At 38.6% G+C, this 14,387-nt stretch overlaps 1 protein-coding gene across 1 annotated transcript in view; it reads left to right on the top strand.

Moving 5' to 3' along the window:
* The window catches only part of LOC141496199 (cytosolic 10-formyltetrahydrofolate dehydrogenase), a 65,080-nt gene extending 53,897 nt beyond the window's left edge, over positions 1-11,183 (top strand). The window contains exons 19-22 of the mRNA XM_074198450.1: positions 1,545-1,710; positions 2,502-2,607; positions 3,656-3,855; positions 7,120-11,183. Of these exons, the coding sequence (XP_074054551.1) occupies positions 1,545-1,710; positions 2,502-2,607; positions 3,656-3,855; positions 7,120-7,175 (528 nt within the window). The 3' untranslated portion in view covers positions 7,176-11,183. The remainder of the gene's footprint in view (positions 1-1,544; positions 1,711-2,501; positions 2,608-3,655; positions 3,856-7,119) is intronic.
* Positions 11,184-14,387: the final 3,204 nt, after the last annotated feature.

Here is a 14,387-nt window from a genome sequence, read left to right as displayed (position 1 = left end):
TAACAACTCACATTTATGTAACACTTTGTGGTTAACAAAGTGCCCATTGAGCCTGGAGGCTCCTTTGCCAAAGGAGCTAAAGATGGGTTCTTAAAAGGTCAAGATACTCATTTCTGTTAAATGGAATCCATTGGCTAAGAAATGAGAGGTGAGATTCCATCTAGTCCTGGCAGTGAGCTGTAGGCTGAGGATACTAAGAAGGGTCAGGGGCCAAAGAAAGAGGAACTAAGAAAAAAGATCTAATTCTCTGTAAGAAGAAGATAATGTTTGAGAGAAAAGAGGACTAGAAATGTTTTCACTCCTCCACCCCCCCCAGTGATCACCATCTTCACACACACAGGCACACACACACAGACAGTCACCATATCCCTTCAGTGACTAGCAAGTAATTAAAAAAAATCCTTTACAAATCTAACAAAAGGACTGTTCCCCCAACAACTCTATTAGATTAGCAGCACAAATACTATTGGTCCCATTTTGCAAATAAGGAAACCAAGAATAGAAGTTATGATTACAAGACTTGCCTATGCTTATAGAGTTAGTGTACAAGTCAGAATTCAAAACTAGATTTCTTGGTGATATGTGCAGATGGTGAATTCTCTAAATCAACCAGGGCAAAAGATCATAGAGTGGAATAAAGTCTTTATTAAGTGCTTTCTATGTCCTATCACATCTGTGATAGATGTTCATAATAAAATTCAGCAGAGAATGGCTAGCCCCAAGAAACTAACATTCTAATAGGAAGAGACAACACAAATAGGGAAGTAAAGAGACAGATATGTAAGGGTCATATCATTCAGGCCTGGATTATGAGACTAAGGAGTTTGGAATTTATAAAGCCAGCAACAGGAAATATTCCAAAGCAATGAAGAATAGCAAGACAAAAGTGTTGCTTTAGGAAGATTAATCTGCCCTTGGGATATAGAGTAGTTTGGAGAGAGTCGAGATTAGAGGCAGGGAGACTAGTTCTAATACTTTCTTAATAGACTAGACAAGAAATAATGAAGGCTTAAAGTTGATAGGTCTGAAGGGAAAAAAAGTGGAGAAGGAGAGATAGATATGAAACTGCAGATGTAGAAAATAAGGTTTAATGACATTTATAGTTCACATTTATATACCAATTCAAAGTTTTCAAAGCATTTTATATACTATCTCATTTTTTCTCACAACTACTCTAGGAGGAAGGTGCTACTTTTCAGTCTAAGAAACTGAGGCAAGGTAGAGGTTAAGTAGCTTTCTCCAGAATCACACAGCTAATAAACGACTGAGGTTGGATTTAGACTCAGGTCTTCCTGACTCCAGATCCAGTGTTCTATCTATATTGTGCTACCAGCAACCTCATTAGCGTGGCAAATGGCTGGCTATGGGGAAGGTGAAGAAGGAAATGTGGAGAGGGAAGCAAAAGTATCCAAAAAGAAAAGACCCAGACCTGCGTGACTAGGAGGAACAGGGAGCTATTGATGAAGCTAGAGAAGTCCTCAGGAGGGAGATGATGAATTTGGTTCTGAACTGCTTTCATTTGAGCCCTTCCTGACCCTGAACAGGTCGGAGAAGTAAAAAAAATGAAGATTGGTGACCCTTTGGACCGGGCCACTAATCATGGACCTCAGAATCACAAGGCTCACTTACAAAAACTGCTTGAATACTGCCAGAAAGGAGTGAAAGAAGGAGCTACCCTGGTCTATGGAGGAAAACAAGTTCCCCGCCCAGGTAAGAATAACTGCAAAACAACCTTCTAGTGTTTGTCTGAAATGAGTTCAGTAAGGAAACTGATTTCTGGCTCCCTATGTCACTGCCCATTTCATAGAGTGAAGGAAGGTGGGAGCTGGGAAGGGATTTAGAACATAGAATGTTAGACTCTCGCTCCCTCCTTTACCCAAGGTGGGGATACAACTTGCCAGGGCTCTCACACCTAGTTGCTGGAAGGGTTGGAACCGAACACTACCTACCTAGTACTTTAAGGGCAGTTAGGTGGCATAGAAGATAGAGGAAGACCTGAGTTCAAATTCAGCCTCAGATACTTACTAGATATATGACCATGAACAAGTCACTTAACCTCTTTGCCTCAATTTCTTCAACTGTATTATGGGGAATAGCACCTACCTCCTAGGGCTTTCATGAGGATCCAGTGAAATAATATTTGTAAAGTGTTTACTTAGCATAGTGACTGGGAAATAATAAGTATCTTAAAAATGTTTGTTCTCCTTCCCCTTCATTTTATCGGTGAAGACTTTGAAATAGAAAGAGGGTAAGTGACTTTCCCAAGAACACTAGCTACTAAATAGCAGGCCCAGGTTTTGGCTGAATCTTTGTCCCCTGAATCCAACATGTTCTTGTTCCATAAATACCATTCCTAGTATAAATACAGTCATTAAATCCCCTGGACCCCGGACTCTTTTCACAAGACGGTACTGAGTCATGAGAGCAGTTCTCTACTATTTTTAGTGCCTTATTCACAGTTGGTGCATAATAAATATTTTCTACCACTTTTCTCTCCATAGGGTTTTTCTTTGAACCAACCATATTTACCAATGTGGAAGATCACATGTTTGTGGCCCAGGAAGAGTCATTTGGGCCCATCATGATCATCTCCAGGTTCCCTAATGGGTATGAATCACTGAAAGGATTTCTTTGAGTTTCCTAATACTTTTCCATTTTTATTGGAGCAGAGGAGTGAATTCTCCTAATAAATGGTGTAGCTTTGAGAAAACTGCCATGGGGTGGGTGATAGAAGCTTCCTTCTCTAGTTCTCACCCAGAGCATCCTTCCTCCATCCAAAGTAGGGCACCCTCTGGGCAAATCTTCACTGACATTTCAGGTCCTTAGTCTCAGGTAACTAACACATTAGGGTTATGTAGGACCAATTTAGGATTGGAGCCAGAGGGACTTTGAGAGATTTTTCATGGAGGCCTTGATAGCATTTTCATGCAGGATTTCAATTTTCAGCTAGAATATACCCTGGAAATGAACTTGTTAACACCCTGATTTTGTAGAGGAAGGTCAAAGGTTATAGAGTAATATAGTCCTATATATATGTGTGTGTGTGTGTGTGTGTGTATACATATATATATATATATATGTATATGTATATATGTGTGTGTATGTGTATACATTATATATATATGTATATGTATATACACACACACACATATATATATGTATATATGTATGTGCTGTATGTTTGTATATGTCACAAAGATAGAGTCAAGATTTGAACCAGGTCTCCAAAGACTCCAAATCCATATCTCTTTCCATGCTCCCTCTAAATTCTTCTTTCCAGCTTCCTGAAGTTTTTCCAGTATTCTTTTACCTTTAGAGATCATTCTCATTTTAGTCTTCTCTCTCTCTCCTTTCTTCCCCTTCCTTCCTTCCTTCCTTCCTTCCTTCCTTTCTTCCTTCCTTCCTTCTTTCCTCCTTCCATCCTTCTTTCCTTCTTTATTCCTTTCTTTCCTCCCTTCTTTTCTTCCCTTCCTCTTTCCCTCTTTCTTTCTTTCTTCATTTTTAATTAATTTGGTTATTCGGTCAATTTTGGAGGCAATAGCATTTGTCCTCATAGGATTGTTGAGAGGCTCAGATGGAGATAATAGTTATGAAATTATCCTCTAATCACAAAGTGCTCTAGAAATACAAGATTTTCTTTTTTATGTCTTCCCAGGGATATTGATGGTGTGCTGCAGCGAGCCAATGCCACAGAATTTGGATTGGCCTCAGGGGTCTTCACCCAGGATATTAACAAAGCCTTATATGTCAGTGAAAAGCTTCAGGCAGGCACTGTGTTCATCAATACCTACAACAAGACAGATGTGGCAGCCCCATTCGGAGGGTTCAAACAGTCTGGATTCGGGAAGGACTTGGGTAATAATAAGATGCTCCACTTCTAAGCACTTGAATTTAGACACTTACCTACTTTGTGGCTCTGGATGGGTCACTTACTCTCTGTCTGTCTGTCTTAGTTTATTCATTTGTAAAATGCACAATAATCATCCTCCCCAAGGCTGTTTTGAGAGTAAGACGAGAAAATATTTGTTAGGTAATTTGCAAGCATTAAAGAGCTGTATAAATTATCATCACTATTATTATTATTATTATTATTATTATTATTATTATTATTATTATTATTATGGTTTTGTGACCCTGGGAAAGTCACTTTACCACTTAGAGCTCTAGACAACTTTCTCAATCTATAAATTGTTGGTGAGAGGGTGACAAGTTGCAATTTTTTAAACACACAAAAATGTTTATTATTGTAATATTCTGACAAAAAATTATCTTACATGGTCATTATTTTAAGTGCATTTTCCAGAAAGCTATGAAATGAGTTTTTGAAAGGTTTTTTTTTTCCTTTGGTTTTGGGTTTTTTTTTTGTTTTGTTTTGTTTTTGGTTTTTGCAAGGCAATAGGGTTAACTGATTTGCCCAAGGTCACACAGGTAATTATTAATTGCTGGAGGTGGGATTTGAACTCAGGTCCTACTGACTCCCCAGGGCCCATACTCTGTCTATCCACTGTGCCACCAAGCTGCCCCAGGGTTGTTTGTTTGTTTGTTAAGAAAAGAGATCAGTGAAAAGATAAGACTGTGTCTTGTGTATGATGGGTTGATGATATCACTTGCATGGGTAAAGGAAACCTCTGGTGAATGAATGTTCCTATAGATACACTCGCTGAATAATTCAGGCCATTATGTCCTTTGTCCTCATTGGCCTCTGGTATTTTGATTGAGTTGTCAATATGATAATAACTGTTGTTGTGCAGTTGTTTCAGTTGTGTCTGACTCTTCATGATCCCATTTGGAGTTTTCTTGGCAGAGATAGTGGAGTGATTTGACATTTTCTTCTTCAGCCCATTTTATAGATGAGGAAAAGACAAACCAAGTTAAGTGACTTGTCCAGAGTCACACAACTAATAAGTGTCTGAGGCAGAATTTGAACTCAAGAAGATGAGTCTTCCTGACTATAGGTTCAGAGCTTAATCCACTGAGCACCACCTAGTTACCCTACAATAATAATAATAACTCCCATGGAGCACTTTAAACTTTTCTAAAATAATTCTTCACAAAAGGGTAGGGCAAGAGGATAGACAAGGATTTATTATGATGTCCATTTTGGAGATGAATAAACGGAGGTTGTGAGAGGTCAAACGACTAGTCCATGATCTTAGTCACTCAATGTTAGACACCAGATTTGAACTCAGATCTCCTGATTCCAAGCCTGGCATTGTTTCCACTCTCTCAGGCTTCCTCAGAAAAGAGGAGACACAGGCAGTGAGGTAGGAGGACAGTGAGGACATCACAGGGTCACGTGACAGATGGTAAGCGTGCTGGCCTTGGCTAGGGAAAATGGGGCTGAATCCATCTTGGACATTACTGGCCTGAGACCCAAATCGAGTTTTCATTTCACTTGAGTCTCATTTTTCTCAGCTATAAAATGGGATTAATATGTCCCAAGGTTATTGTTAGGCAAATGCTCTGTACACTGTAAACCATTTGGAAATATGAATCATCTTTGAAGAAAACCCAAACTGCCCATTGTCATCATTTTTCTGAGGGCCAGGCCTATAGACCCTAGTTCTCCAATGGTTATTAAATGAAGCATAGAAAATTTCCCAGTAAAATCTCACTTATGGTGGATTTTAGAGTTAAAGAGAGAAGAGTAGAGAATTTTGGAGCTAGAAGAGTTCTGGAGACCCTTTGGGCCAAATTCTTTATTCTAATAAGACAGGAAAATGAGAAGGGAAGAGACTGACCTTTGCTTTCCAGGGAAGGACCAACTCTGGTACCATCTCCTCAGGGAAGCCTTCCCAAGGAGCTTACATTCTAACTGGGGAGATAACAAGGATATAAAAAATATAAATAAAAAATTAACAAAGGCACCAATCATATATAATTAAATATAAGGTGGTTTGGAGAAGGAATATGAGCAGCTGGGGGTAGAGGATGGAATCAGGAAAGGCCTCATGCAGAAGGTGGTTCCTGAGCACGATATTAGAGGAAGAGAGGGACTCTCTCTTTCTAACCTATAATTAGGAAGACTTGTGTTTATGTCCAGCCTCAGATGCTTACTATCTGTGTCACTCTGGCCAAGTCATTTCACATCTGACTGCCTCGGTTTCCTCATCTGTAAAACAGGGATAAAAATATCCCTCACTTCACAAAGGGATATGAGTTCAAATCCCAGGATTGTTGTAAGATAAAATGATATTAAAATTGTAACATGAATTTACAAACATTTTATAAATGCCACTTTTTATTGTGATGGTGGTAGTGATGATGCTGTAAAATGGAGATTAGGAGAGATCAGAAGGCTTCCTCCTTCCATAAGGGGTAGTTCAAATGCATGGATATGGGAAATGGAATCTCAGGAGTAAGGAATGGTGAGAAGACCAGTTTGACTGGATCTTAGAGGACAGGAGTCCAGTGAGGCTGGAAAGACAGGTTGGGGGGGGGGTCTAACTTTGTATGACTTTAAAAGCTAAACAGATTTCAGGTATCATCTGACTAAGAGAAGAAAAAGCAAGAAAGAAAAAGAGAAAGACAGAAACAGATGGAGAGATAGGGAAGGAAGAGGAGGAGGAGGAAAGAGAGACAGAAAGAGTGGGGTAAAGAAAATGAGGGAAGGAGGGAGAGAAAGGAGGGAGGAAGTTATTTTATATTATACCCAAGGGCAGTAGGAGGCCACACAGATTAGTTGAGTAGCAGAGTCATATCTAAGTGCCTTGAAACCAGAGACTGTCTTCTTTTTGTATCTACTGAGTCTAGGATGGTGCCTTCTAAATAATAAATCATTGAATATCTGTCCAACTGAACTAAGATCATACAGTCAGTAAGTTAGTGGCAGATTAGAATCTGCTACCTAGGAGACAGTGTAATAAATTGGGAAGAGTTCTACATATGGGCTCAAAGGGAAACAGGTTCAAATCTTACCTCCATCCCTTACTACCTATGGGATCTTGGATAAAGCATTCTCTTTCTGGGCCTCATTTTCCTGCCCCATAAAATGAGACAATTAAACTAGATGATCTCTAAGGCTTACCTTCAGGTTCTGCATTTATCATCCCATGAACCCATGCTGACTGATATTAAATTTTTATGAAGTGTATCTGATTTATGTATGATTTCTTGCAGGTGAGGCAGCTCTCAATGAATACCTGAAGATCAAGACAGTCACTTTTGAATACTGAAAAAGAAGCTCTAAGTAAGGAAAAAGAACAAGACCCCAAAACTGAATGAACTCCACTGTCTTCCCCTTTCCCCCATTCTCCCTAAGATGAGTTCCATCTCAGAGTTACCCTGGAGGGAAAGATAAAGAAAAATGACCTTCAGTCACCTGCATAATATAAAGTCCTCCCTACCTTGGTTCTTGTCTTTCCACTAGAGAAACACAACCCACTTTCACACAGAATTCTGATCAAGTTCAAGGGACAAACCAGAAAATTGTTGGAAATTGGAGCACTACCTGGCCCTGTCTCTTGATTAGCATGCAGGGTTAAAAAGAAAATAGCATCTCCCTTCCTACCATTTCTGTGTACATCTCATGATAAAACAGATCCTGCCTTCAAAAAGAGCACCCAACTCCTAACACCCATCACTAATGACCATTTGAATGTGGCCAAAACATTGAGTACATTCTTTCCACTGGTACCCACATGGAGGTCAACGGTGTCAAAGGAGCAATGATTGAATTGTAGTGTTGAAACTGAAAGGGTTAGACCTGGAAGAAGTCTTAGAACAAAGAAAATGGGAGGTGGAAGAAACTAGAATATGGAATACCAGAGCTGTCTTTCTATATGATATAGTTTCCATATTTTCTTCTGGGTTTTCTCTAACCATATACTGAGCAGTGGTCTAAGAAACACTATTTTCAACACGTACATTAGCAGAACTGTAAGGGACCTTAGAACATAGAATGCAGATGACCTCTATGATAGAGGCCTTAGAGCTCACCTTAGAGAAGACCGATCTTCTCGTTCTGTAGAGGAGGTGATAGGGTTTTTAAAAAGTGAAGGGTCACCCAATGGCAGACATTCCAACTGGAATTCAAATCCAGATCTTCTGATCCCACACTACCTCTTTTGCTACCATGCCACGCTGCCTCCCCAGAAATCCTTGAAAAAATCAATTAACCAAGAAGTCATTTTTTAATATCCACTATGAGTCCCACACCATTAGAAGCACTGAAGGAAACATAGGATGAGAAGACATGATCTCTGCCTTCAGGGAGCTTCCAATCAAGATGCAAAGATACTATTTACACTTGAAAAAGAAGTAGAGGGCAAAGGACAGTATAGAACCAAAATAGTAAGTCATGAGAGTCAAAACTTAAGTGCTCCAGGTAATCAAGGGAAGGAAAAAAAGATGGTAAATTGAAAGAGTCATAAAGGATCCATAGAAAGGCAGATCTTGCAAAACCCACTATTGTTCAACACAGGAGAAATGATCACCTGAAACGATAATGCAATACTTTGATCTATGTGACCTTTCTAATTCTAGAAGGCTAGGGACCTCTCTCTCTCTCTCTCTCTCTCTCTCTCTCTCTATCTATCTTTAGGTATTTAGAAGATAGTCACAAATGCTCATGGCTCTTACACCTTAATTTTTATCTTTCTCTAATCATGCCACTGATCTCAGTCCCTCTCATTATACTCTAAAACCATCCTCTTCCATAAATGGGGGCCATGTTCCTGGGTTAGTCAGGATGAGATTTTAGTAGATCTTTCCTGACTTCTCCAATGCACTTATACTTTTTCCATTCAATTTAATTTAATTTCCATTCAACTCAGCAAATTTAAAGATTAAAAGTTCTTTTGTGTTTTGTATCCCAAGGGAAAAAAACACAAAATAATCCCTGCCCTCAAGGAACTTATGTTCTACTTTCTTTTTACCAATATATATGTTACTTATGTTTTGACCAATGCAGATACTCCTTTAATTGATACAGATCGCAGCTTCTCTATTCCTTACTAAATGGTCTTCATGAATTGCTTTAGTTTAAAGAAAACAACGATCACTCAGCAACCAACCTTCTTATACAGGCTCCAAGTTGAACTAGACTGGTCCTACATAAAAAATATGTAATCTATCACTGGGTCCAAACTCAAAATCTTTTAAGATTAGTAGATAGCATTTTTCCCCATTCTAAAATCAAATAAAAAAATTATTGAGCAAATTTATATCCTGGATGCCCAATCAAATAAATACGACAATAGAGTTCTGAACTCTTCAATCACTGGACACTTGCATAATCAAATTAAAGAAATCAAGATAGTCCAGAATTAAGCCACTGGCCAGTGAGTCATCTACATGAATTTATATGAAGAAGGAAAGAAATGTGATTGGGAATACCCAACTTGATCTTTCCCAAGAAGCTGTAGATGTTTAAAGTTGAAAAGGACCCTGGACATCATCTAAAGGAACCCCTGTTATTTTACAGAAGGGAAAATGAGACAGGGATGGTGGAGATGAAAAAGGATGGGATTGGGAATCAAAGGATCTATTTCTTGATTTTTCCACGTACTACTTGTGCGATCTTGGGCAAGTCACTTAAATTCTATGGGCTTCAATTTTATCATCTTTAAAATAGGGGGTTAGATTAGATGCCCTCTTAGGTCCCTTCTGACTTTAAACCTATTTACCCTCTGATTCAAAGAGACTCATGGAATGGGAGGAGTGAAAAAAGACTTTAAAGGATCATCTAATTCAGCTTTCTTTGCCCACTTTTCATATTTATTTTCTTTTGGGGGTGTGGAGGGCTGGAAGAAGGGCAATTGTGGTTAAATGTCTGAGCCTGGACTTGAACTTAGTCTTCTTCAGTCCATGGCTGGTGCTCTTATAACACACACTTCACCATCTAGCTACCTGTTTTCTCCCATTTTTCAGAAAGGAAGTTTGCTAAAGTCCTAGAACACTCAGGTGATGTTTTAAACCCAGTGTCTTTGTATCTTCAAATGTTGTTCTTTCAATGATGTGCTACCTCCCAAGGTAATTTGTCCAATTTCATGTATTGTTAATGGGGATACCTGAACTTGAACTCAGGTCTACTGACCCAGAATGTTTCCCAAATGTTTCATGTCAAGTAAGAGAAAAATAAATAAGAATACAAAAATAAAGATGGAAGATGTCCTTTTCATAGACAACAAGGCCAGATTTGACACTACAATAGAATAAATGTTAGACGGAGTTTTTTGAGCTGGGAGACACCATAAGAACCATTTGGTCCAATCCCCTGATTTTGCCCCTGGGCAAAGTTGCATAGCCAAAACATACACCTTGGGAACTAACTACACTTTAACTACCACTACATCTATACCATGGAGCAGAATGCCAACATTGACAATCTGTATGGGAATTCAGAAAAATGACAAAATATGAGTCACATAATAAATCAAGACTGAAAGAATTTCTGATAAAGAATGGTCCTTAGGTGAAAAAACAAACTTATTATGTGTGCATGAACACACAAATACACAAACGTTTGTGCATGTATCCACATATAGTTAACAGGTCAGAACACAGTGAAAAGTACAGATTATTCAGCATAAATATTAACATTTCTTCCAACAACTTGTAGATTTGGAAATAAATAATCCTTATCAAAAATGAAAACGAATGTTCTAAAGTCGGGGTGGGCAGGAAATTATGTAACTAAAATGACAAAAGGAATTAGTGAACCAACATTATCATAAGCAAAAACTGGGTCTTGGGAAAAGTGAGCAAAACAATGCTTTAATCAAGCTAACTTTGATAAATAGATAATCTCAGAAAATGGTTAAGCTAGAAGGACCCGTATTGTTTTCACTCGTTTTCCTGTCATATCCGACTCTTTACAATGCCAAATGGGGTCATGAAGAGTCAGGCTCAACTGAACAACAACTTGGGGTTTTTACATATATTTTAATTTTTCCCCAATTACAATTTTTTAACCATTTTAAAAAATGTTTTGAATTCCAAATGCTGTCCCTCCCTCCTTCCCTGCCTCAGTTCCCACCCATCCTTAGTAAATAATTTGATATAGGTTATACATGATTAATAACTCTGTTTTAAGAGATTTTTTTTAAAAAGATGTTTGTTGAATAATATGGAAATATGCTTTGCATGGCTTTACATGTATAATTGAAATCATATTGCTTCTCAATGGGTGGGGAAGGGACTAGAGGGAGAGAATTTGGAACTCAAAATGTAAAAAAATGAATGTTATAAATAAACAGATAGAAAGATAGACAAGTTGTTTGTTGAATTGAATTCCTCTGAAGGAACTGGAAAACTGCCCTGCTTGTCCATTTAGATGTCAGAATATTCTTGCTGACTCTCCTCATGCTTGATGTGGACAGTAGGACAATGAATACACACATGAATCAGCTTTGGACCAATTCCCCATTATTTACATATTGAGCAATTCTGCTCCCCCACAGACAGGGTGATGCAAATGAAACCTTGAAAATTATTGAGTCATTTCCAGTCCCTGAAAATAAACAAGGAAAAAACCAGAAGCAAAGGTCAGTGGGCCAACACAAATGTGCATATTTTAAAAATTCAGGTGGAAAATTACTTTGATGGACCTGGACAAATGAACTGCCAGTGAGCTGATCCCCTGTTCCAGAGAAGGCACCGATCCCAGATACAATCCTTAGGATATCTGGAAAACGAAGAGACACCACAATAACCTCGTTGCCTGTCATCCCTGAAAGTCCCTGGTAGAAGCTCTGGGACCTTATACAAGTCTCTTCCTGGTTGTGGGCCCCAGTGTCTTATATAAAAAGAGGAGAGTAGATTCAATTGGGGACTCAGCCTTTTTATGCATCCTCTTAGCCTTTTGTGCAATCTGATAAAGCTTATGAACCCCTTCTCAGAGTAATGCTCTTAATTTCATAAAATAAAATACACAGAGTTACAACAGAAATAATTATATTGAAACATTTTTAAAAATTCATGAACTTCAGATTAAGAAATCTCTTTTAGCTCTAAGTGATATGAGACTATATTTTAAGACCACTGCAGCTAAACCCTTTTCCATGCTCCAGAGGCTTACTTGGTTGAGTTAGTCCCCTCTCCTCTCCTAAATCAATTTTGTCCAAAGGTCACAGGTTTATAGCTAGTCTTATATTCGACGGGAGTGAGAATTGCTCTTCCTGCTCCTCAAAAATCATAACCAAACACTGCCTCCACACATTGGAATGACAGTGCAATCATTTTCAAAGTCTTTATGGGCTCCCTTGGAGTCTATTGTGTTGTTTCCCCTTATCATTTCTCCAATATTCCTCTCCTCTGGTTTCTCCCGCCCTCAAACCATCCACAGAAGGAGAGAGATATGAGACTTATCTGATGCAGAACAGTTCCTGATTCCCCCAAGCCATCCTCTGGACCACAGATAACCTTTTCAATCTATCAAACACTATTCCTCTCTTCCCTTTTGCATATAATTCGGAGTTTCCTCTACTTCATTCTCCTCTTGAAGCCTACCTGCACAGCTACAAATTTGTCCTTTTGTTGCCATGGAAACTGGGAGGACACTAGACAGTTTGAGAAATGAAACATGGAAAACTGGATAAATCCTTTGGGTTCCAAGTGGTCCTCACTAGAGGGTCAGGGTTCAATTCCAGAGAGATGACAAATAGCCCACTTGACAAGTCCCTCCTACAGAGATGTGAAGTCTGGCCAAACTTGACCTCTGGAATTGGAATTCCACTCACACTAGAACACATCCAAAGGAAAGTACAAAAAAAAAAGAAAAAAAATGGTCATTGGCACTAAAAAAAAAAAAACCCAGTTTGTTTCCCCATCGCTCTTCAACTCTGCCTCCAGCTAGGATGGACAGTCCAGGATCATCTACATTGTAAATACTTAATAAAAGATTGATTGATCCCTCTAGATCCTGGGTCACCATCCATTTCCAAGAAGAATGCAAGCTCCTTGAGGACAGGGATTAAATCACTTTTGTAATTATACTCTTAGAGTCTTATATATGCCTGATACACCACAGTAGGTACTTAATTATTGTTTATTGCCTGTGGATGATTCTGGCTGCCACATGCATTCTCACTAATTCTTTTTATGTATTTATTTAGTTTTTTAGTTTTTGCAAGGCAATGGGGTTAAGTAACTTGCCCAAGGTCACACAGCTAGGTAATTATTAATTGTCTGAGACTGCATTTGAACTCAGGTCCTCTTGGCTCCAGGGTCATGTACCACCTAGCTGCCCCATTCTCACTGTAAATTACCTTCCTCCTATGTATCTCTCTTTATCTAGTCCTCTACTTCTCCCCAAGCTGATTCCAACCCCTCCCACAATGACCTTTTGGCCCTTTCTTCATAACAGGTACAACTGAAGCTTGGCACCATATAGTTTCTAAGTTTTCACTTATCAAAAATGTCAAAGCGTCCAATGGCACCTTCACTTTGAACAGTTAGTCTCTAAGAGCAGTGTTAACAACTAGAAAGGACTAAAAGCATTCTTCCTGAAGAAAATTACTCCAAGGTGAACAAGATAGAGTGATATAGAAAAAAGAACATTGACCTGGAAATTTGAAGACCCGAATTCAAATCCTGATGATGCCATTTGCTATGCATGAGACTTTGAACAAATTCCTTTATTTTTCTGGGGCTCAGTTTCTTCATCTTGTCATTAAAGAGAGATTAAATTAGATGGCTCCTGAGATGGCAGCTATGGATCTGTGATTCCAAGGAACATTAAGACCTATTCATTCATATTATTAAAAAAAAAACAAACTTGCTCTAAAGGAAAAAAAAAAAGAGCATTTGTCTGTCAGAGAAACACATGCCCTTTTGTTAGAATTGTTAAAATGGACAAAGGTAATGAGATTTTCCTAAATTAGTTCAAGTGAAGCTCCTAGATGGAGCAGTGAGAAGAGGGCATACTTAGATGGCATCTCAGCTCTGCTACTTCTGACTTGAATGACTTGAGCAAAACATTGCTGGACCTCAATTTCTTCATCTGTAAAATGAGAGTATTGGATGAAATAATCTACAAAGTCCTTCCTAGTTCTAAATCTATAATCACACTGAAGATAAATAACCCTGAGAAGTGAACTACTAATAAGAAACTACAATGTCCTATTTGTTTATTTGTTTGTTTATTTATTTTTGTGGCTATTAGCTGTGAATTCTCCAGTAAACTTTCCTTCTGTATGAGACGTTATCCTTACTTCTTACTAAAACTAATCCCCCATGTTTGTCCTTGTCACCACAATTTATGTTGGGGGGGGGACTAATTAGGGAAATGTAGGGAATTGGGGGCCATAATAAGGTAGAGAGGTAAGGAGTTTATTCTGTTTCTCCAAAAAGTCTGCCTCAGCTGACTCTCTGTTTCCATCACCAGCACCACCATTGACCTGACTTCCACTGTTTTGAATCTTTGGCATTAGCTTTGATCTTTCTAC

This window comes from Macrotis lagotis, chromosome 8 (genome assembly GCF_037893015.1).
Source record: "Macrotis lagotis isolate mMagLag1 chromosome 8, bilby.v1.9.chrom.fasta, whole genome shotgun sequence".
Taxonomy (NCBI): Eukaryota; Metazoa; Chordata; class Mammalia; order Peramelemorphia; family Peramelidae; genus Macrotis; species Macrotis lagotis.
Note: the sequence above shows the minus strand (reverse complement) of the source record. Positions and strands in the feature narration are given on the sequence as shown.